The following is a 23349-nucleotide window of genomic DNA, read 5'->3' on the forward strand; positions in this document are numbered from 1 at the left end:
AGAAGATGTCCCTGCCCATGGCAGGGGGGTTGCAACTGGATGATTTTTGAGGTCCCTTCCAACCCAAACCATTCTATGAGCCAGCAAGACAGAGATGGATAGGTGGCCCTGCTGCCGCATTGAGGAAACCAGCATCATGTAGCACCTGAAGAAAATTATGACTGAAGAAGGCATACAACACCTCTTTCAAAACAAAAGAGGCTGCTCAGTAGCAATACCTCTACTGTGCCTTGTGAACACACAGTTGCATCTTGGTCTTCCATGACAACCTATCTTCACAGAATAAAATAGGAAACAGTCCATAATTCTCATGGAATTTTTCTTCCATAATTATCTTGTTAATTAAACACGCTAGCACATTACGCATGCTTCTCAAAAAAAAGAAAAAATAAATATTACTGTAACTGTTTCTCCATAACACTGGTATTTATAAGCATCCTGAAACTAAGCACATTAAAATAAAAATACTGAGACAATTCAGCGTAGACCTTTGTAGACTAGTAATAGTAAAATGGCTCAAATTCTTTTTAAGGGTAGTCTGAAATACTAGAAGCAGTGATGAAAGGCTGTATGTAATATCACCCTAACAAAAACTTAGAAAATATCAATGGATGAGAAACAACCATTTACCACTAAATGACTTACCCGTGCAATATTTATCATCTGTTGTTCTGAGTCCCTCTGAATAATAACTTTCTTTGCTGCTATAGAAATAATAAATGGATATTGACAGAAAGAAAACCTAACAGCAAGAGAAAAGAAGAGAAAATACTTCCTTTTTAGCATCTAGCATATTATTTTCTTTTTAAGAATACAGGAGTGAATCTTTGCATTATCATTTAGTAACTTTTCCCCTCCACTGATAATAATTTGCTAATAGCTGCCGGGATATTTTTGTGTTGTATACATAGATAATCAATTCAGTAGAACAAACTGTTGTTTGCAAATACTACTGGAAACTGTAATGAGGAATAATACTTACACTGAATAAAGCTCTTTTTTTATTGCTTCTAATTATCAATAGACCAAATAAACCAATCATCATCTGTTTTAAATACTAAAATTTAACTTCTACACTGTATTAAAGAAAATGATAATATCTTCTTATTAAATAAAAGAAAATAATCTATCTCTGTGCAGCATTCTTAGGTACTTGGTAGAAATATTTCTGGTTTGGCTTATTTGCTGTAGAATTAATTTTCAAGGAACTGATTTTCCACAGATCCTTCAGATTTTACCCAGGGTTACAAGTGTTTAGAAATTCTAAAATATCAAATCACAGCCATACTCCATTGCAATCAAATAATAGAAATTATTTTGAAAAACTTCAGAAATCAAAGTTACAAAAATAAACAGTAACAAAAAAAAAATCTTTTAAGTATTGATTTAGCTCATGCATCACCAAGCAGAAGTTCATATTAAAATACTCGGAGCTTGAATGTGTACATCTGCAATCCAGACTGCATGTACACCCTGAACCCCATCTGTTGGAAGCTCTGGATTCCAATGTCTTTAGGAAACAAAGGAAAATGAGGAAAAATATTCTCATTAGGTCTCCTGGAAATCCTAATTGAAAATGTTTTACCAAAGATTGTTGACTTAGTTGAAAGAATTCTGTATTTCAAAATATTTTGTATGTAAGGTAAGCCAGGACTTGTTCCTACCTGGCCTTGTTAGTTCTACGTATATGTCTTGATTGTGATTCTTTGTTGTGTGGTTTGTTGGTTTGGGTTTTTTTTTGATGGAACAACACAGTTAAAAAATGTAAAATTGGAAAACAAGTATAGTAACAAAGTAAAAGAATTACTTTAAGAATAATACAGCTTGTCTGCAGTTCAGCTATTCCAGAAATTATGTATCAAGCAAACTTTGTTTTGATATATACGAAATTCTCAGTGTTCCAGCTAACTGAAAAGAACTGGAGCAGGTGGAAATCTCATAGCCCTTTTATAAGTTTGGTTGTGGGTGCCAAAACAGCCAGATGGTGCCCATGAAAAAAAATTTGAAGCTCAGCAGTATTCGGATTCCAATGCTTTGACTGAGACTATGCAAAGCCTACTGCACATTTATTGCTATCACGTGTTTTGGTGGAATTTTGTTTGTGGCTTTTTTTTTTCTTTCCCTTCTTAACATGCAGACTATCAGGTATGAGACAGAAGCCTAGCCCAAAATACCTGCTTTGGTGGAACAAATTATGCTCTCCAAGTCTTTCTCAACTGCTGCTACAGGCAAGGAAAACTGCACACACAAACGAAAAGCTACATTTGGATGGCTGATGTCTTAAATTAGCTTACTGAAAAGTCTTGAAATATGGGGAAATTTTAATTGATCTTATGATTCAAGCTGTAAAGACCGAGTGATACATACAGATATGCTGAAAAATACAGCTATACCAAATAACAATTTATTAAGAAAACATTAAATAAGATTTTAAACTTTAGTGGAAATATGAAATTACTGTTTGCTAGGTGCTTCCAAATCATACTGCTGGCTGCCTCTCTGAAGAGGAGAAATACCTTTGCAAGCTTTGAGTCTGTAAACATTTAACCTGTATGTTTATTTTCATGTAAGATAAATGGTACAATTAATTTCACTAGAACAAATATGATCAGAGCCATGTATATGCAGGTAAATAAATACATTTTAATCATTAAGTGGTAAGTATGTACACAAGATTACTTTCTATGAATGTACTGGAGGTTAAAAGCCTATGCCAATAAGTAATAAACTCATTATTATTATCTACATTATACATATTTTCTCTAGTTTGCAAAGACAGAAGATTTCTCACAATCTCACATACAAGCAGTAGCAACTATGGCAAGTAGTAGCTACACTATGTTTTTCCAATAAAATACAGTATTTAATACAGCTATATACATAAAGGGGATGTATACCATATATACACACATTATATGTAAGATAGATATAGACAGCATATAGTGCTTTGAAATACTGCTTAATAAGAATTAACCAGTTAATCCTCTTACCTGTGAGAATTTCCATAACATTGCCAGTTATGATATTCTTCCATAAGATCAATATGATCAAGAGTAGAATTATAGAAATCGGTATATGAAATAATAGGAGGACTGATCAAACTATTTGCAGCATCTACAAAGAAAATACAGAAGTCTCAAAATACTGTGTGGATTCAGTGCATATGTTTTCTAGCCATCCTGAGTGTCAATGACCTCAGAAACTTTAAGCCAAATCAGCTACTAATAACTCTGGTCAGTCTTAGCTACAGAATTATAACTATAACATAACACCATATGACATCGCATAAATTGCTGTAGAAAACAGTAAATCTCTAGTTCAACCCATCTATGAGATCAGAACCTCCACTTGACTCTAGGCCACTTAAGGATGTACACTAAGTTAAGGATTCATGGATAAAGAATGCTATGTTCTGTGGGAATCATTGAAATAGCAGTTTTACAGATGGACGTCTTAAACACCTTTATTTAGTTTCAAACATAGCTATGGATATAACACCTACATGCTTTCCAGTTAACAATTCTCTGGGTTTGGTGCCTGTTTGCAAAAGCGATGGAAAGGAAAGGGCACAAAATATAGTATGCAAAGATATGCCTATTTCCTCAGGTAACTACTACACCATATATACTCACCAGTAAAAAAACCAAAGTACTTGACCAAATGAATAAAACCAATTCAGACTTAAGCTGCCTATCTCATTACATAACATTCATACAACGTCAAAGGGCTAATAAGTTTTCTCTATTTGCACTTAAACATAATTGAATTTTGATCAGTGAATTATTAAATATCCCTTTTCCAGAATTAAGGAATTTGCAGCTCTTTCAGAGATGACTAGACAACACACTTTTTTTTTTTTTAATATAGTTGAGCTTATGTGTCTAGACTGTTGCTCTGGACAGGCACAGAATGTGCAGAATGCTTTTAAGCATAAGTTTTAAATTGATGATAAAACAAAAACATTCTCATTCTACTCTTAATTTTCACTTGGTGGTTTCATTTTCTCCTAGAAAGGAGAAAGAGGTTTACCCCTCAAGAAAAGGGGATGAACTTTGCGCCTCCCACTTCCATAGTGAACATTCTAATCACTAAGCTATTGGTGATAAGCAGTCAAGAAGGTCTGCATTTGCAATGGTCACATCTGCTGTGCTCTATGTTGAGTGGAACAAAGATTTGCACAAACATACATGCACATACATTTGCACAGATAGTTCAAAAAAAGTACCCACTAAATAAAGACAGGACTTTGGTTGCTGATGGAATCCACCAAGTACATTTCACCATAGGTGGAAACTCTTCAGGTTTTGCAGGGAACAGGCGTAAAGAAATAAATTGCAGTAACCTGTCCACCAGCTGCTTGAACCTCCTCTGTGAAATCCTAAAGCAAACATGCTACAGTTACTCTCATTCGATCACTGCCCACACTAGATTTTATATAATCAGATTTCAATGTGATTTTTAAAAAACATGCTTTTGTCCTATTTATAAAAACAAAATTTCAAATATAAAGTTTGAAGAAGAATGCTTTTAAACACTGGCAAGCAGCAAGCTCTTGGTGCATCCCCAACTGTGCTTTTACATGTCTGTGATTCTTTTAAAAAAATGGAACAGAATAATCATTCTTGTTCTTGACTATTAATAAACAAAACAACTCCAAAAATCCTTAGCTACTTCATGTCACAATCTCAACTCTGAGGAACCCTCAATTTTTCATATGAGATACTTGGTCCTAACGAATAAAGAATAGGAAGTACTTTATATGCTTGTGACAAGCGCACATTTTAAATTATGTGCTGCACCACCTCCATAATACCACAACAATACACATATGTGCAGGTATATTAAAGCTTCCTTTCCTAAATAGGAGCTCTCCTATTTTAGTGGTTTAGATCTCTAACACATGTTTTAAGATAAAAACATAACCAATATGCCTATTGCATCCTTAAACAAGAGGGTAAACCATATTCGTAAATACCGATTCAAATGAAATTATACATCACCACAATTATAAGTAAATCCAGATATATTACAGAGTTGGGGGAGAGAAAAGCAATTTAGTCCTTGCAGAGAAGAAAATCCTTTCTTAACAGATTCCCTAGGATATATGCAAATTGTGAATATGGCCATTCAAGCTTTTCTTTTTACCCAGAGTGGACTTTTTGCACAGTCATCATAAGGAAGGCAACCTGCAGGCCAATTTGAAAGCCATTCTTTGGGCAGTTACCCCCATATGATTTTATTAGTGAGGTGCTATTAGAGTTATTTCAATTATTTAAAAATCTGATGCCCTAACTACACTCTCTCGCCACTTCTATTACACTATGAAGCAAGGACTTGATTTAAATTTGTGGTTTTCATACAATACAGTAAAGTTACAGTATCTTGTGCAAATTATGAAAGATAATCCTTTATTTAAACAAATATCATAAAGATGTTTGTATTAATAACACTATTTAAACACGTACCTAAAAATTTACATACATAAGTTATTTTGCATGTTATGGAGAAGCAAATTAAGGAAGTTATTTTGCAAGTAAGGCTTTTTTCATAAAGATATTAATTTTTGCACATTATATACAGTTTGAATCTACAAATCAGTATCACTTAGTGGACCATGTCCACACGTACTTTGAAAACAACAAAAACAATCTCTTCAGTCATTTACGTTAACTTGCACATAGTTTATAAAACAGTAGGTATCAATGGAAACACAGTAACAACTGTAAGCCTAAAAATTGAATTTTTAAATTCAGTTTTTTAGTTTTTTTACTTTTTAGACCAGTGCACTAGGAAATGATGGTCAGCTTCTGTTAAGGCTGCTATCTGTCTTAGCAAGTGAGCATAGATGACATAAGTAGAAGTGTTACTAAATTGAGGATTCTGAAAAAGATTAGAAAAATGTGTTAGGTTAATTAACTGCATAAAGGGAAAAAAAGTCATTAGGAATTTTTCATACATCTGTATTTACCAATACAATTACACAGGAAAGGATTTCACAAAATTGCTGTGACAGCGGTAAAACTATGAAAAAAATATTTGCAACTTTTAGTAAAATAAAAAATACATAACTTCCATATTGTAGAAGTATTTTTTTTATCTGAAAAGAAAGCCCATAGGCAGTAAAGGCAGTACTCAATATACTTACTGTGTAGCACATAAATTACACTTTTCTGAGTGATGTGCTTTCCATCTCAGCAATAAGGATTCTCATACCTACTGTCATCCTGCACATCAATCCAAACTTATTTTCCCTCTTGCGTATGAATTCACACATTTCTGCTTTTCAGCAGGACATATTCCTTGTAATTCACAGCTAGTATATTACCCCACAGAAGAAAACTATTGTCTTGAGAAATTAAATTACCATCTCATCTCAAATAACAGCAGAATGTTCTCCTTGTGTGGAGAGGTGCTACCTGCACTGGCAAAATTTAAAGGGGAAATTTTCTACAAATTTAAATCAACTAGAGTAGCAAAGGTAACAGGTTAAGACAGATAGAAATCAGAAAATGTAGCCTGTCTGATAAACTGGAGAGAGTCTGCTGGATAAAACACAACACTGAAGAAAGTTACAGCAGTATCAAAAAAATGCATACACTGAAACTTTCTGGAATGATCAGAGTTACAGCATACCAATAAAGGAAATCTGGCAATAAAGATAAAATAAGAACAAATAACCTGCTAAAACATTTGTTCTTTCAACCCCAAAAATGACAGGAAACAATTACATGACTAACTGTTAGTTCATAGATTTAATCTATGCAACCTTTCCTATCAACTATCTTCCATTATGCTACCATTCCCATCACGTATACCCTACACCTCATCCATATTTTCATACATTCTTATAACAGGAAATTAAATACGAAGTATCTCAGCTATACAAAGTATCTTGCTTGCATAGTATACTGGTTCGTAGATTATAAGTTAAGCAGATATATATTTAAATAAAAATACTGTATTTTCCTTACCTGTAAAAGTATACAGTATGCCCTAAGATCATCTTTTGTTCGTGGCCTATGAATGAATGAAATAATAAGCAGAATCATATACATATCGTACACTCACAGTAAGAGTCAGGAAATCACGCACCCTATCATTAAACTTTGCTTTGCCAATACATGTTGAATACCATATTTAAGGATCTTCACTGGTCTTGGGAATTGAAAGGGACACAAAGATTTTGACTGCTCTCTAAAGGCAGTAAGCTATTTTAGCATCTGTCTTTTGTGGCGTAACGCAAGAGAGAAGGCAAAAAAAAAAAAAGTCAGAATTGATGAGTAAGTGGTGTTCCCAAGAAGGAAGTCCACGCTTTTGTCTATCTCAGGTGACACCACAGAAGAGTTTCGTTTGCCCCATCTTAGATATTTCTTGCCAGAATTCTTCACCTACTTCTACTGTTGCAGCCTCTTGTTGCTGTTTGCCTATTTCAAGGCTTTTACATAACAACAAGCCCTTCTCTCTTGCCATACCTTTCTGTAAATCAAACTAACATACCCACTTGCATTACTTCTGGCTAAAAACTCCTGCCTTTGGGCTATTCCTTCCTGCATCCTGCACTGCTCTTCCTATGCCACTACCACACGAACAGCACTGTGAGGCAAACTTCAGATCCAGGAATTATCTAGGTTAAAACATATTGCTGCTGGGGGGCATGAGGGCAGAATTTATTTTACTCCAGAAAAGTTTCTTAACTCATCTCACAGTTCAGACGCCTGAAAGATTGCCCTGGCAACAAGAAACTGAGATTTTGAGGGGGAACGTATGGCTGGATCTGTGTCTGCCTCTCAAAAGTGCAATGCCAGCTTACAGAGTCGAAGATACACTTCAGAAGTTTTGTCTGCCAAATGGAGACAAGTTCTTATTAGTCAAATAAGTTGTATTAGAACATTTTCTTTCTTTGGCTAAACCAGTAAAGACAAAGGTGTAAGCACTGGCACAGCACTAGTGCAAACGTTTGTCATAATTACCCTTTCCACTCTTGTAGCAGACCATTAATTACTCCTTTTAGGACCGACTTCTGAACATCTTGAGGCTAAGGAAAAAAAGAGAGGAAAATTCATATCTGATGTAACTATACACATTCTCTACAAGATAATGTATGAACAAGCAAATCTGTTTTGCTTGTGATTCAAACCAGCCAAGAAATCTTTGCATTATGATGATGAGCTGCTAAGTATCTTTCCTCCCAGACTATTAGCTGAGGCCTGGAGTTGTGCCAGCAGTGGCTTTCAATGCTTTCAACAACTTAAAAGCTGTAAACATGATTTCTAAATTAATCCCATCCTTTGTTTACTAGGCACAGTAACTTTTTCCTAACCCCATCCTCTCACTTTCCTTGTTGCACACCATGCAGTGTCCCATCACAGACATGTTATATCTCGCAAGCAGTCTTTGTCTACTTATAGCACAGCATAAACTGTGCAACACTAGTAGCAAAAATTTCCTCTTCTTTAACTAGAGTAGTTTTCATGATTCTATGGCAATTCTCATGGGACCATTTTAAGTATGTTTTGAGAGATTCTTCAGAAATTGTACCTATCTGAGAGAAAAACTCAGCATAAATTGCTTCTTAGCATATTTCTTTGCTGAAATAATTGTTACGTTTTAAAACATGAATTCTTTTCTTCTACTTACAGTATTTAATAAGGCATCATAGACAACATTCACAAATTTTGCATTGATTCCAGAGTCCTCAATGGTATTAAATGGAGAATTGGTATCTTTCTGTAAGTTAGATAATACATGAAGCATTTTGGTTTTGAAATGTTTTGATATTTTAGCTATCTCTGAAAATAAAAGCTTAACAGTAAGTTTAAAACAAAACACATACGGATATAACTATTTCCCTCATCAAAGCATAAGAATCTCAGTTGCTTTTATCATTATATGAAAAATTAAGCTAAACAATATTAATCTTACACAATGCCAATATTCATATAGCTCCATTACCTTGTTATTCTATTTTAAAAATGTAAGAGGATTTTAAATAATGAATTACATCGAATTTCCATCTTTCATCTTTGTTGTTGATCCATAATCAGATAAGAGCAACAAAATTATAACATTCAACATTTGTTAAGTAACTAAAAGTCACAGGTTACCTTGTCTAGGTTCAGGCCCTACTGTCCATATTAAATATCATAAGCACATTTTGCTCTGTAATAGGCAGGAAATACTAAATTTAGCATGAATTCTGAAAGCTTTCACACAGGAATATGATCTTTCCTAGGGAAAATTGAGTATGCTCTCACAACACAAGAGCAGATATACTGTTTGAGCCCACACCACATTGTTATTTTAGGGATAGGGAATTTCTTTTCCCAGATTTGTCTGGGTCTCCGTATTAGCTGCATTAGCTTGCATCATGTTTTTAAACAGTAGTTTGCTTAGAAAGTATCTACACAGTCGTAGTGTCACAAAATGAGCCATACACTGGAATTTTAAAGCTCCACATAGACTTGAAATATAGCGCTTAAAACAGAATCAATAAATCAATTAAATAACAGATTATCTACCAAAGCTAGGTGAAAACATGACAATATTATTTCGGTTGCCTTAAGTAACTAGCTGCAAGCCATTAACGGATGTTTTTGTAAACATTTTAAAGATACAAAGTACTGTAAACACTAAATAGTAAAATGAATTATTTTCTACCTTAAATGCAGCATTTATCTCCAGGAAAGAATTGAATGTTGTAGAATAAAAATAATGTACAGCTTTCCAATCTCCTGATGACTTAGCCTTTTCCATATCATCCCTAGAAAGAATATATTAAAATATTAGTAATATAAGGGTTCAATCTTCCCACCCACTTAAGACTTTAAACTGCACTGTAACTCTAAGTTTCCTCATTAAGCACACTTAAAAGACAGATAAATATAATGTCAGTCTCTTCCTAACCTCTTTCTTGTAATTTTAAGATCATGGTACTACAAGAGAACAGAAGCATAGTTTGTGTTTGATACACTTGAGCAAAGTCTCTTATTCAAAATATTAATTCATGGCGTCACAGTTCAGTATGTTAAGAAAAATAACAGAACAAATTACACTGAAGATACACTGACATGATAAAATTTCTCAGATAATTTATTTAGGTATGCAGGCTCCTAAACTAGCAAAATTTATTATCATTTGTACAAAATTTTATTTCTTCTTCCAATTTTTAAATAAAGCTTAATCTTTGTACGTGACTGTACCTGTTCCTTACGGGGACAACAAATCTATGGATTTACTCTTAAAGTCCTTTTAAGTACCTTAAAACAAGTCCCTGTGTATGCAATGTTGTATATTACATGCATTTTAAAAAATAAGTGAACAAAAAACCCCCAAACAACCTCTGAAGCAGAATTTTATTTTAGCTGCCTACAATGCCGGTGATATAAATCCCAATTATCCTCCACCCCACTGATAATTTCTTTGTATGCAATATTAAAAAAAAAAGTTGTCAGTGTGACATACCAAAAATGCTAATAGTTTTTTAATACTTTACTTGAAAAAATAGAATTCTTGACAATTACATAATTAGGCATTTAATAATAATTAGGCAGCTCTTCAGATGACCTGAATACACACACTAACTAATCAAAAAGCATTCTTTTTCCTCACTGAACCCACAAAATTTCAAACATGGAAAAGAGCAATTAAGGGTATATCCTCACACACCTCTTGAAGCAACTGTGATTTTTTTTTTTTCCGTCTGTTTGAAAAACAGAAGAATCGGGCTCCTTCCTAGGAATATTTCTGCCCATTTCCTGACCAAGATTATCCTACTGCAAAACACTTGGGGGTATTATAGTAGCATAATTGTGCTCTGTGGACACTAACACTATTTGTCAGTCTTACTAAATTGTTCCCTCATTTGAGATCAACAAATTAATTGTGTGAATTAGGACAAAATGAAAAAAGTCCAAAGGCAGAAAGTACACCTTCAGAAACACCAGTGTAACTTACTGAAAATCTTTCACAGTTTTGGTTTGGATGGGAAGGGAAGGTTCAGGAGGAATTGGCGCTTTCAGTTCTTCAGGTAGCGTAACTATAGAGATGCGCTGCTTTTGTCGTACATCCAGGCAAATGGGTGGTAGGCCTTTCACTGAGTAAAAACAAACAACAAATACAATGCAATCATATAAATAACAAACAGCTAGTAAAATACAGATATACAAGAACTGGGGGGGGGGGGGAAGAGAACTCACACTGTCTGATTCTATGTCTTTAAACCCCTACTTATCTCAGTACTTATTATGTGCTCATCCCAGACAGGATGGAGACTTCCACTAATAAACCCTGTAAACAAAAACTGTGTCCTGAGTTTAGAACCCAGTCTTTGTGAATAAAGTGCTTCCTTCTGCCAATGGAGAGAAAATAACTGGCCAGTCCACGACCTATCTTCAGCTTTCCGAAAGACAAGAATCTCTACTATTTTATAAATGAACAAAGTTGGACACAAATTATTTATCTATTACCAATGCAATGAAAACCAAGACATATTTTCACAATTTTATTGCGGAGAAGACCACGGTGAAGCAGACTGTCCCCTTGCAGCCCATAGAGGACAACCGTGAAGCAGATATCCATCTGCAGCCCGTGAAGAGTTTGTGCCTGAGCAGGCTGCTGGCAGGAACTGTGGCCCATGGAGGACCCACATGGGAGCAGTCTGTTCCTAAAGGACTCTACCTTATGGAAAGGGCCCCACCTTGGAGGAGTTCCTCAAGCACCATAACTGATGGGAAGGACCCAAGTTGGAGAAGTTTGCAAAAGATTGTGTCCCATGGGAGACACTCCATGCTGGAGCAGAGGGGCAGCACGAAGAGGAAGGAGTAGCAGAAATGAAGTTTTATGAGCTGACTGCAACCCCCGTACCTCGTTCCCCTGTGCCGCTTGGGGAATAGGAGGTAGAAGAGTGAGGAACAAAGGAAATAAGCTGACCCAGGGAAGAAGGGAGGGCAGCAAAAAGGTGTTTTGGCTTTGTTTAATTGACAATAAATTAGTATCCTCAAGTCAACTCTGTTTTGCCTGTGACAGTAACTAAAAAGTGGACTCCTTGTCTTTATCTCAACCCATGAGCTATCAAATCATATTTTCTCCCATGTCCTGTTGAGAAAGCGAAGTGATAGAGAAGTTTGGTGGACATCTGGCAGCCAGCCAAGGTAACCCTATCAAAACCACGAAAGAAATACTCCAATGCAATGTACACAAACATTCATTTTACTGGCAGCATCTTCTCAAATATTCTTAAAATGTCATTTTTAATTTGCACATTTTAAAAAGCATTTATATGAATTATGATATATGTTTGGGATAAAAGACACTGCATAAAATAGAAGTGTCCTCAGAGTAAAACATATTCCAAAAACATACTATCCAAAGTCCCCTGTGGATAGTTTAAGAATCCTCTAAGCCTTTTTGCTACAATTCCAAGAGTTGCCATTTTTTAAAATTAACTTAACATCAAACTAGTATCACTTCTCTGCTGCCTACTCCATTTATCACAGCAGGGTAATAGTCGCTAACAAAATCTCCCAAACCCAAAGGCAGATTCTTTTCACTCATGCTAATGACAGAGACGCTGTTAATGTGACTTAATTCAGCCACCAGTCATCAAATGATAATAGATCAGAGCTGTTCTCAGTCCCCTGGGTATGGCACCTATCATAGATACAGAACCTTGCCCACTCTCACAGCTGGAATTCAAAGCTATTTAATGAGAAGAGTGGTAATTTAAAACAAAACAACACAACAAAGTGGACACGCAGATACCAAACTAATTCAAGCCAAGCGAACAATCCTGCCATGTTCTGCTATTGCACATCACTCTCTGAAAGCAGAATGTACTGACTTAAAAGAAACTAAGACCATGTCTTATTTTTACACTCTGAGAAAGACATGTAATTTTAATTTAGCTCACATTCTCTCTTCTCAATTTTAAATGGATTAAGCATTGGATTATAACCAGCCGAATACATTGAAATAGGGAAAATATTCTCTCCACATCTGCAGAAGAGAGAGCTGCTGACAGAAGCTGTTTCTTATATCAGTAAATTGAGGCTGCAGGTGCTAAGCTGGTAACATGCACCCTTCAGTGATGCAATTTTCTTTGAAATATATGCAGCTTAAATTAGAAATACTAAATCTGAGGTTTAATAATATGTTTAATAAATACTGTCAACTTCAGTATGTTTTGCCATAATTCAAGTTTATTTGTAAATAGATTTATTTGCTCATGTGACATTCAAAAAATATTAATTAAGATCTGTCACTTGAGTTCCATTGAGGAGAAACTTGAAACTTCATGTATTGAGTTGCTAAGCAGCAATAACACAATATTACAAGACAAGAAAAAGCAATCCTTTCTGGCTGTTTGCCCAGTTACATCAAGTAAAAAGACTCAGCAATGTATGACTGCTTAGGGAATAATCAAAATCTCTGAGGAAAAAATCTCGTTGATACAAAGCAGAATTGATTACTACAAGGAAATTTAAGTTGAATTAATTTAGAACAGCACTTATTTTCATGGTGACCAACAACTACTGGCAGATGAGAATTTTCAAAGTAGGTAAAGCAAACAAACCTTACTTGTACTTGTAGCACTATAAAAGAACTAGAACGATCTAGTTCCTATACAGATTACATACCAGATCATTTTTTGCATTAGAAGACTAGCTTCCACAGAGACTGAGTTTATAGCAAACAAACATCATCACCCTAGTTTTCATGTTGTTATTTACCAACATTACTTTTTCCACACTTTTGTTTCTCAATGAAATTAACATTCTTTGAACTCAATCCTAAAGTATTACCAGTACACACATATATATACATACATAAAAATATTTGGAGAGATAGTACTTGTATAGACAAACTGAAAGAAAACCACCAAACAAGCATCATTCCAGAATAGCAAAAAAAGCATTTTCAACTGTGAAATTTGCTTCAGTTATTTCTTCCACAGAATACACATACCTCCTCAAAAATTTCTGAGTGCACCTTGGACTGTTAGTAAAAGTAATCCACTTTTATATAGGCAAGTTACCTTGATCCTGAAATTACCAGAATATCTGCTCAATTTTACCCACTGAGCACAATTTCAAAAATATATCACAGAATGACAGAATCATTTAGGTTGGAAGAGACCTTTAAGATTGCCAAGTCCGAACTTAAACCAAACAGTGCCAAGTTGACCACTAAACCATGTCCCTAAGCAGCATGTCTACATATCTTTTAAATAACTCCAGGGACTGTAACTCAACCACTTCCCTGGGCAGCCTCTGGGTTTTGACAACCCTTTCAGTGAAGTAATTTTTTCCTAATACCCAATTTAACTTCCCTTGGCGCAACTTAAGGCCATTTCCTCTTGTCCTGTTGCTTGTTGCTTGGGAGAAGAGACCAGGCAGTTGTAGAGAGCAATAAGGTCTCCCCCTCAGTCTCCTTTTCTCCAGATTAAACAAACCCAGTTCCCTCAGCCATTCCTCATAAGACTTGTGCTCCAGACCCTTCACCAGCTTCATCGCCCTTCTCTGGACGTGCTCCAGCACCTCAATGTCCGCCTCATAGTGAGGAGCCCAAAACTGAACACGGGACTCAAGGTGTGGCCTCATCAATACCAAGTACAGGGGAACAACTACCTCCCTAGTCCTGCTGGCCACACTGTTTCTGATACAGGCCAAGATGCCATTGGCCTTCTGAGTCACTTGGACACACTGCTGGCTCACATTCAGCTGGCTGTTGACCAGCACCCCAGGTCCTTTTCCAACAGGCAGCTGTCCAGTCATTTGTCCCAACAACTGTAACATAGCATTGCACGGGGTTGCTGTGGCCCAAGTGCAGGACCTGACACTGAGCTTTGCTGAATCCCACACAGCTGGCCTCAGCCCATCGATCCAGTCTGTCCAGATCCTTCTGTAGAGCCTTCCTTCCCTCAAACAGATCAACACTGCTGCACAACTTGGTGTCATCTGCAAACTTACTGAGTGTGTACTCAATACCCCTCATCCAAATCACTGATATCCTTGACTATAATAAATATTACCATACATTAGTGTGGTGAAAATTAACTACTAAGTACTTATGAGGCAGTAATTACAACCAGCTCAGTACAATGTGTAGAAGAACTGAAGGCACTTCAAGAGAGAGGTGTTTAGAGTTTACAAGTCTTGTCAGGTACAGGGGCAAAAAAAGGTGGGTCAGATTTCTTCTGTTTAGTGAAATGAATTCTGCTAAATGGTACTGTATTTTTCACATTGCTTGGCCCAATACTGTATTTAATTCTGCTTTGCCATAAATTGTATTAAGCTGCAGACCTTCATATTCTAAGTTTTCATTAAGCAACTATTCAGACAGAAGCTGGACAGGAAATAAGGCTAAAATAATGAAAGACAGCACCTTGGAGTCCATGAATCAACTGCATGCATGTTTCTTAAAAAGGCAAGCAGCTGAGTAGTTCTTATTGACAAGAGGTCACTTTCAGCTTCTGAGGAAAATAATGTTATTCAAGAAAGGCTAAACATTTATTTCTCTGTGACTTTAGATTCCCATAGTATTGCAGCTGCTTACATGCAATTAATATATGAAGATTTTTCTTAAAAAATATACAGGTGAGAGCCAAAGTCATCTGAAGATTTTTCCTCCAGCTTTGCAGCTCAACCTTCCAGCCCTTTGTAAGAATTAGCAGAGCTGTGAACTGCTCTGCAGCCTCTTCTTTTGCCTTTCTGTAAGTACTGCCCTCAAGAACACCATTTCAACCTTAACTCCAGTAAGTTATGCAGCAGTGTATAATTCTTCACGGTCCATCTTCAGCCACCTTTGTTTCCTTTCTGTAGTACAAAGTGACTTTGGCAAAGTACAAAATTCTGACTGAATACTCATTTACACATAATTGCCTTTTGTGTTTGAGTGATTGACTTCTTTTTAAAAAAATGAAATTAGGTAGCACCTGCTTACTCCATTAAAAAAAACTGCTTAAAAAAAGTCTGGCATTGACTTTTAGTTTTGCAGTATAGCCAGCAAGGATACAAAGATTATTTCAGTAAAGATCCAATCCTGCAAGGTATAAACCACCTCTTCCCACACAACTCTGAAATTGACAATACCTGTCCATAGTTTGGGCTACAGAGAACACACCAGTCTCTTTCCAGCCTCAGATTCATTGAGTGTTACAAAAACTTAGAGAACCACAGAATAATAAGGCTGAGAGGGACCTGCTTAGAAGCAAGACCAGTAAAATCCTGAAAAATCTTTGTACTGCCTTTTATCAACAGTCCCAAATAACTGAAATTCCATATCCCAACCCAAAAATCTAATAAAAATTTCAGGTCTAACCACAACATCTTCTCTGAATACACAGCTCCACTTTCTATCTTCTGGTCAATTATAGTTACCTCATCATACCACAACAACCTTCCTTCTTGCCTTTAGATCTCTACAGAATTTTCCAGTATTTGCCTGTGAATTTTACTTTGCGTCAGCACTGGCCTTCATCTTCACTGAAACAGAGCAGCTCTCAGCAACTGTCTCCTTTAAAAGCCCTATGCTTACCTCAACCATTCAGATGACAGTAAAAAACTTCTTTACAAAGTTCCTACACAATTTCTAGAGAAACTGACTGTACTTGAACAATTTCTGCAAATTGACTACCAAATCCGTAGCTTTCTTTAAAAATTCAGATGATTATTTCATCCTCCAGGACTATTTGTTTTTCTTATCCAACTTGTATCCATACAGAGGATAGCCTCTGCAGAGGATGGACTATCATACGTATCACTCACTGCCTGTACAGTGTAAAGCACAGCACAATTCAATGAAATCTAGATTTCTAGATTTTCTAGCACTACCACAATAAAAACATTGGCAGAACACCAAGCACCTTCTTAAATTGGTAACTAAGTAACATAGGGCTTTTATTCTCTTACCATTTTTTATGTTGGGTATAACAAGTTGCGTAGGCGAATTTCTGTTTCCGATGCCTTCTTTCTTTTGGTTGATAGTTGTGATGAAATTGCTGAAAGTGGAAAACTGATTTTTTGCTCCTCTCTCCAACCCCTGTAATTAAGATGACAGCGTGCTATAAATGGCCAATACATTACCGCAAGAGTAATCTTACTCATGAGGTATTACGCAGAATACTTAAATACCTTTTATCTTGAAAACAGCTTGGTAATACCTAAACAAGACATAAATAATGATTCTGCAAGTTTGTTTGAAATTGAATGAGGACTTTCCATTAAATTAGTTTGCAGGATATGAAGATATCCTTGGATTACTGTGAGGAAAACACAACACAATTAGAAAGCTTTCAACAATATTCTAACTTTCTAGTTTGTGATTTCTAACAATTTGTGTATTCCTCACCACATCCAGCTCAATTTAAACAGATTACAGTGTCACATATTCCTTTTTCCAAATAACTCTAACATACTGAATTGGTTTAGACAAATTTCCCAAGACTTCAAAAGTGTGGCCAAAATTCTATGTGAGCTAACCTGCCAACACAATTTAAATACTGGCTACCTGGATAAAATCCCCAAAATATTCAAAATGGTCACCATCAGCATCATCACTGAAGAAATGCTAGCCAACATTTATCAGCACAGTATTAAAATATCCTGCTTGAGTACCTATATGCGCTGTTACAAAAGAGTCTGCACAAGGCTTTGCTAAGAAATATTGAGCGCTAATGTGTTTTTAACAGCGAACAGAAGTGAAGTGACACAACAGACGTCCAAATGATTGTGCCAACCAGTTTATTTGACGCTGAGTGCTATTAGGCACGTTTATTTACCCTGGAGAATCTGCAAAGCATAGGCGGTTCAGGGAATTCCCCAAGATGACAGAAGTCACATGATAAGAGATTTTAATTTCCATCTCAGCTCCAAGTCATCAGCTGATATCAAGCAAACATAGATCAACTAAAAAAATATACACACTCTCCCTGCACATCACTGAGGTTTCTCAGCCTCACATTAACCTAAAGATTCATTTGCTTGATATTGGGCATCTGTGCTCTCAGTTAGAAAACATGTTTTCAAGCAAATGAAAACTGTAACTCTCCAAATGAGAATAAAAATTCTAGAATAATTAACATTATAGCCTATCAATTTTTCTAAACCTATACATTTCCCTTTCCTCTTGAGAGTAGTAAATTTAGAAAAAGACATGCAGCCAGAGTTCTGAGGAAAGCACTTCACTTCCACCACAACATCCTGAAATACCAACAAGAGGGTAATAACACAGCCCACTAACCTGCCATGCCACAGCGTATGGAAGCTGGTACACTGCCAACAATTTAAAATAACTGTGGCACAAACAGCCATTTTTCCATGGCATATAAGTCAGCAAATTATAAATTTGAACAATCAGCAGGACTTCTGGCATTAAAAATACCAAGTTTCACTTTCTAGCTCCAAATTCCTTGCATGCAACAAACACTCAAAAATAAAATATTATTACCACTATAATTTTCACATTAACTTTTTGTTTTATTCTATAACCTTTGAAATATCATTAAGATCCTTCTTAGAAATCACCTGGCACATGACTGGAGAAAAACAGACTCTGAACAAACGTGCCAAGACATGACTGAATGAAAAAGAACTATTGAACAAATCCAGACTGGAGGTTAATCTGCCGTGTTACAAAATGTATGCTGTAGGTAGAAAACCTCTGGATCCTGGACTAGTATAATTATGGTTAATAGGGAACAGACATCATAGGTAATTGAAAAGAGGAGCTTTTATGAAACAGATTATTGACAGTCTTTTTTGACTGACTTGACTTTCTAGGATTTACTCCATCCATGCCAAGGAAATAGTACAGATGAGCAATTAATTTTAAAAGGTTCTTCTTAATGCCAACTTTCTCAGCAGTGATCAGAAAGAACAAAAACTGCATGTGCTATTTAACTCCATCATCATTCTCCAAGTGCAGTTCCAATAATATTAAACAAACGTATGGACAAAGGCTTTATTGGAAAGCTCTGCAGGAATACTGGGAAACTGCATGCTTATTAGTGAGGATCTATGGCATCTCCTGGGAGAGTAATCTAGGACAAATGTACAGCACCACTTACAAAATTTAAGTCATACTTACAAAATTTTGTAGGAGGTCAGTGAGCCCCTAGAGCCTAAGACTCTACACACATACTGCCACTGGAAAACTGAACCCCCACATAAAGAATGAGTATGCTTAGAGGGAGTAAGAAATCAAAGTAATCTTTAACCCTCATTTTTAAGAGTGTATTAACAATCTCACAACTCTGGTGGCTTCATAGAGGAAGTTTTCCAAAGCATTAAGCTCTCTATAACACTGGAGAGGTACAAGCATTATCCTTTATAAATCTATATTTTTCATTATTGAAGTTAAATTAGATGGTGCAAGTAAGTCCAACTGTTTGCAAAGAGCATAGAGTACCTTCTGGGAAGAGGCATAAGACCATCGAGAAGAGTTTCTTGAAAATTCTACTCTTTAGCCCTAACATAACTCAAGACCCACAGGTATGAGGCAAACAAAGGTCAGAGAGGAGTAAAATAATTTCTTCCCCGTGCAAGACATGGAGGACACTCAAATTACCTGAAGGCAGCTGCCAATGCAACAGCCTGCTCAAGAAGTAGGATTTTCCCTTCCATTCATAGCCTGAAAGGTGTAACATAGGGCTGGTTTAACTTTACAGAAGCCTCTACTTGTTTTTGCTTACCAGGGGCAACTTACAACAGCTTCCCACAAGTTTATTTTCAGAATGAATGCTGACCTCCAGACCATCACCTCTGATGCATCATTCTAATCACCATTTGGCCCACAAGAAAAAGCACGATCCTGAAGCAGTTCAGGCAATTTACTTATGAACTACTTTAATCTCCACAGCTTTCCTTAGAAATAAAAGCAAAACCAGAAAGGAACCATTCTTCCACAATTCCACATCACCCTTGGCTAGGAAAAGCCACAATACAAATGACAACAGCAATAGTCAGATAATCCCTTTATTGCAATTTGCAGCCAATTTAAACTCCAGATGAGACAGCTTTCACAGACAGGCTCTTAAGGGAAAAAGGATACCATGGTTATCTATTGACTTGCTACAATTCTGACCTTTTCCACAGCAATTTTTGAGAATGAAAACTGTTTAAAGGATGTGCCACACCACCTTCATGTTGCCTTCCAGGAAGCTCTAGCTGTGCCACATCAGTTGCACAAATCTACAGTGGGTCTTTAGTGCATTGAAGAAAACGTCTATTACAGAAAATCTGAGGAGATGTGCTGAGACAAGGATATCCGAGGCTCACTTCATAAAGAGGCAAGGTATAATATCTGTAGCACAATAGTCATCATACGATAGCTATAAATTCAGAATTAATAGGCAGAGAGAATATGAAATTAAGGTCATCTGGAATATTACTGGAATATTTGCATCAAGCATGTAATTTTAAAGGAGGGGAATTTTAATAGGGAAAAACATGAATAAGCAAAGATTTTTTTTTTAAGAAAATAATCTCACCATTTTGCCATCATATCATATTACAAACTCTTCCCCGGTTTAATGAGAAGGAAGCTGAGAAAATATTGCTCTCTTTAAAAGCATTTGCAAGGATTTGATTAAGTAACACTTATTTTTTGATGTTCAATCAGAACTTTTAATACAAGAACTAGTACTAAAATCACGCTATATATGATGAATCTCACAGCATACTTCACAAAGCCCTGGAATCAGATGTGTAGGTTGGCCACAACTAGGGCATAGAAGACCAACAGTCTAACACCATCCTCACAGCAACTCAAAGGTTTTGCAAAGAGTACCTGCATTCCCTACTTGGTATGTTTGGATCAAAAACTGCATTCTGTTATGAACACAGAAATCCAGAGCTATGGAAGTTTCTGCTACATCTGTCCACAAAACTTCTTCTCTCTAACATATTATTGAAACTCATTTGCAGCTCTTTGTAGATTCAAAATCCCACATGCATTTGACAAGTAATCACACTCAGCTCCTCTGTAACAAGTCAGCTTAGACAATTTATGCCCATGGGCAACACTTCAGAGGTACATGAAGGATATCCAGCTACAAACAAGTTCTCCTGATTCTTTAAGCCAGTGGAAAATCTACTTGAATGCTCAGTTGCACAAATTTTTCAATAGTTGAGCTAAGCCTGAGGTATTTTAGACCAGCACTTGTATCTTTATTCTCAGGCGCTGGCACTGGCCGTTCAAAGTCTGAAGCGGAAATTGACAAAGCTAAAAATAACTCCTGGGCACTTGTCAGTCACAGACTTCTCCCACCGACTATGTATTTGAATCACAAGAACAAACACATTCTTCCACATTCCAACACATTTGCAAAGCCGAAAGTCGTTCAGAAAACTGGAATGTTGTAGGCAAAACACAAAATTGGCAGAATTGTTTAAAGGAGTTTGCAGTTTGCCAAGACAACTTCGCTTAACATTACAATGATTTCACGACAGTCAGAAGCATTAGATGCTCAATTTTTTAAACTTAAATTATGTAAAACGATAACTTGTAGTCAGTCAGATATTTATCAGAACTGTTGAATTATAATCTCATAAATGTATTACTTTCTACAGGACTGGTAAAATTTTCGCTCTGTTGTTGGAGTTAAGTAAGTTACAGCATGCTTTAGCGTTGAGCTGTGTACGATATTCAACTCATGCCAGGAAAAATTTATGTTTCATGATATTGTACGGTCAGAAAGAAAACCATAACTCCAGTAAAATTAAAAATCTCAAGCGAGGTTTCCGAAATTCAATTTTTCCGGCAAATATCCTTCTTGCAGTTTTTACCACCCACATTAACTCATCCATCAATTACCAGAACGTTTAGTCAATTTCGCTTCAACACAATGCAAAAAACAGACAAGACCTTTAAAAAAAAAAAAAAACGTAAAAACACCTTAGTACGTTTCAGCCCGCTCTCTTCTTATTAATTATTTGGAGATCTGAAACGCTTCCCCCGCGACACCGACGGTGCCGCAAACCCTCAGCCGTGACTAACCCGGCAGAGCAGCCCGCGGTAAAATGTTAAAGAACTATAAGTAGACGGAGAATTTATAGCTCCGTTATGTCACTGCCTACGGATGCACTTGTTATTTTTAAGAAACTTGAATGAACGCCTCTCGATGGAAAAGAACATGAAAGAAAACGTCGTCGTCCCCCCCCCCCTTTCAAGCGAGCGGGGCCGGTGCGGGCGGGGGGCGCCGGGCCCGGGACACCGCGGCACCTACCCGGGCAGCCGCGCTGGACGCCAGTGGGACGGGCGGCGCTTGCTCTCCCTCCTTCTCCTTTCCCCCTTCTTCCTCCTCTTCGTCCCCGTCCTCGCCGCCTTCCTCGGCCGTCGGGGCGGCCGCGCTGCCCAGGTCCGGCTCCGCGCCGCCGGGGGGGGATTTCGGCCGCGGGGCTTCGCAGCGACATGTCCCGCGCCTCGCTCCGCGCCCTCTTCTCCTCGTGCCGCCGCTCCCCCGCCGCGCTCCGCCAGGCACTCCCGGGCTGCTCAGACGCCCGCGCGCTGCCCCGGCGGCCCCTCCGCCGCCGCGCCCCCTACAGCCCGCGGGCGGCAGCGGGGGCCGCCATGTTGTTGATAGGCGGCTCGTGGAAACGGGCTTGGCGGCCGCCGCGCGGGGGCAGCGGAGGACACAGCTACGGAAACTCCGTTAGCACAGGAAAAGGCGCGGGGACGGACGGGCGGCGCAGGGGGTACGGGAATAGGCGGTGCCTGCGCTATCTGCGCATGGAGCGCCGCTCGCCGGGGGGGAACCGGGGTTCCCGCTGCCCCGGGAAGCGAGCGGGGGGGGAGGAAATCGCTGCTTCCCAGCCGAACTGTGTCCCCGCCTCCTCACCTCTCACACCGCCCAGCACCTTCGTCACGGCTTCGACTCACGCTGAGGGGGGAAAGCAGTGCAAAGGCTCAAGGCAGAGGCAGAGCCCATGCAGCGCCGGGGTTTGCTCTTGGCTTAGACTCATGGAATCATAGAATGGTTTGGGTTGGAAGGGACCTTAAAGATCATCCAGTTCCAACCCCCTTGCCATGGGCAGGGACACGTCCCACGTAGGATGACATAATAGTTTGGGTTAGAGGGGACCTTGAAGGGGCTGGAAGAGACCTTAAAGTCCTTGGAGAAGCCCCCGTGCACGCCCCGGGCTAGCTGAGGCTTTGCTGCAGTGAAATAGTAACAAAATCATCTTCGGAGGCCCTGCGGTGTTGGAATGGTTGGAATACAATGGCTGGAGGAGATGTGACACAGCGCTGGTCCGCGGGGAGCTGACCTGCACCTGCAAAAAAATGTACAGCCTTCAGGGCATTAACTGCGAGACAAAACAAGTTGCCTTCGGACTACTCTGATTTTCTGTCCGG

At 37.8% G+C, this 23349-nt stretch overlaps 1 protein-coding gene across 1 annotated transcript in view; it reads right to left on the minus strand.

The window, feature by feature from the left end:
* Positions 1-22648, minus strand: part of HECTD2 (HECT domain E3 ubiquitin protein ligase 2) — a gene marked incomplete at its 5' end in the record, with an annotated part of 38993 nt that extends 16345 nt beyond the window's left edge. Inside the window, 11 exons of the mRNA XM_054071564.1 lie at positions 646-742; positions 2991-3114; positions 4230-4378; positions 5771-5880; positions 6972-7017; positions 7971-8035; positions 8638-8727; positions 9658-9760; positions 10954-11092; positions 16908-17037; positions 22223-22648. Of these exons, the coding sequence (XP_053927539.1) occupies positions 646-742; positions 2991-3114; positions 4230-4378; positions 5771-5880; positions 6972-7017; positions 7971-8035; positions 8638-8727; positions 9658-9760; positions 10954-11092; positions 16908-17037; positions 22223-22648 (1479 nt within the window). The remainder of the gene's footprint in view (positions 1-645; positions 743-2990; positions 3115-4229; positions 4379-5770; positions 5881-6971; positions 7018-7970; positions 8036-8637; positions 8728-9657; positions 9761-10953; positions 11093-16907; positions 17038-22222) is intronic.
* Between the last annotated feature and the right edge of the window lie 701 nt (positions 22649-23349).

The sequence above is a fragment of the Cuculus canorus genome, chromosome 7, assembly GCF_017976375.1.
Source record: "Cuculus canorus isolate bCucCan1 chromosome 7, bCucCan1.pri, whole genome shotgun sequence".
In the NCBI taxonomy this organism is placed as follows: Eukaryota; Metazoa; Chordata; class Aves; order Cuculiformes; family Cuculidae; genus Cuculus; species Cuculus canorus.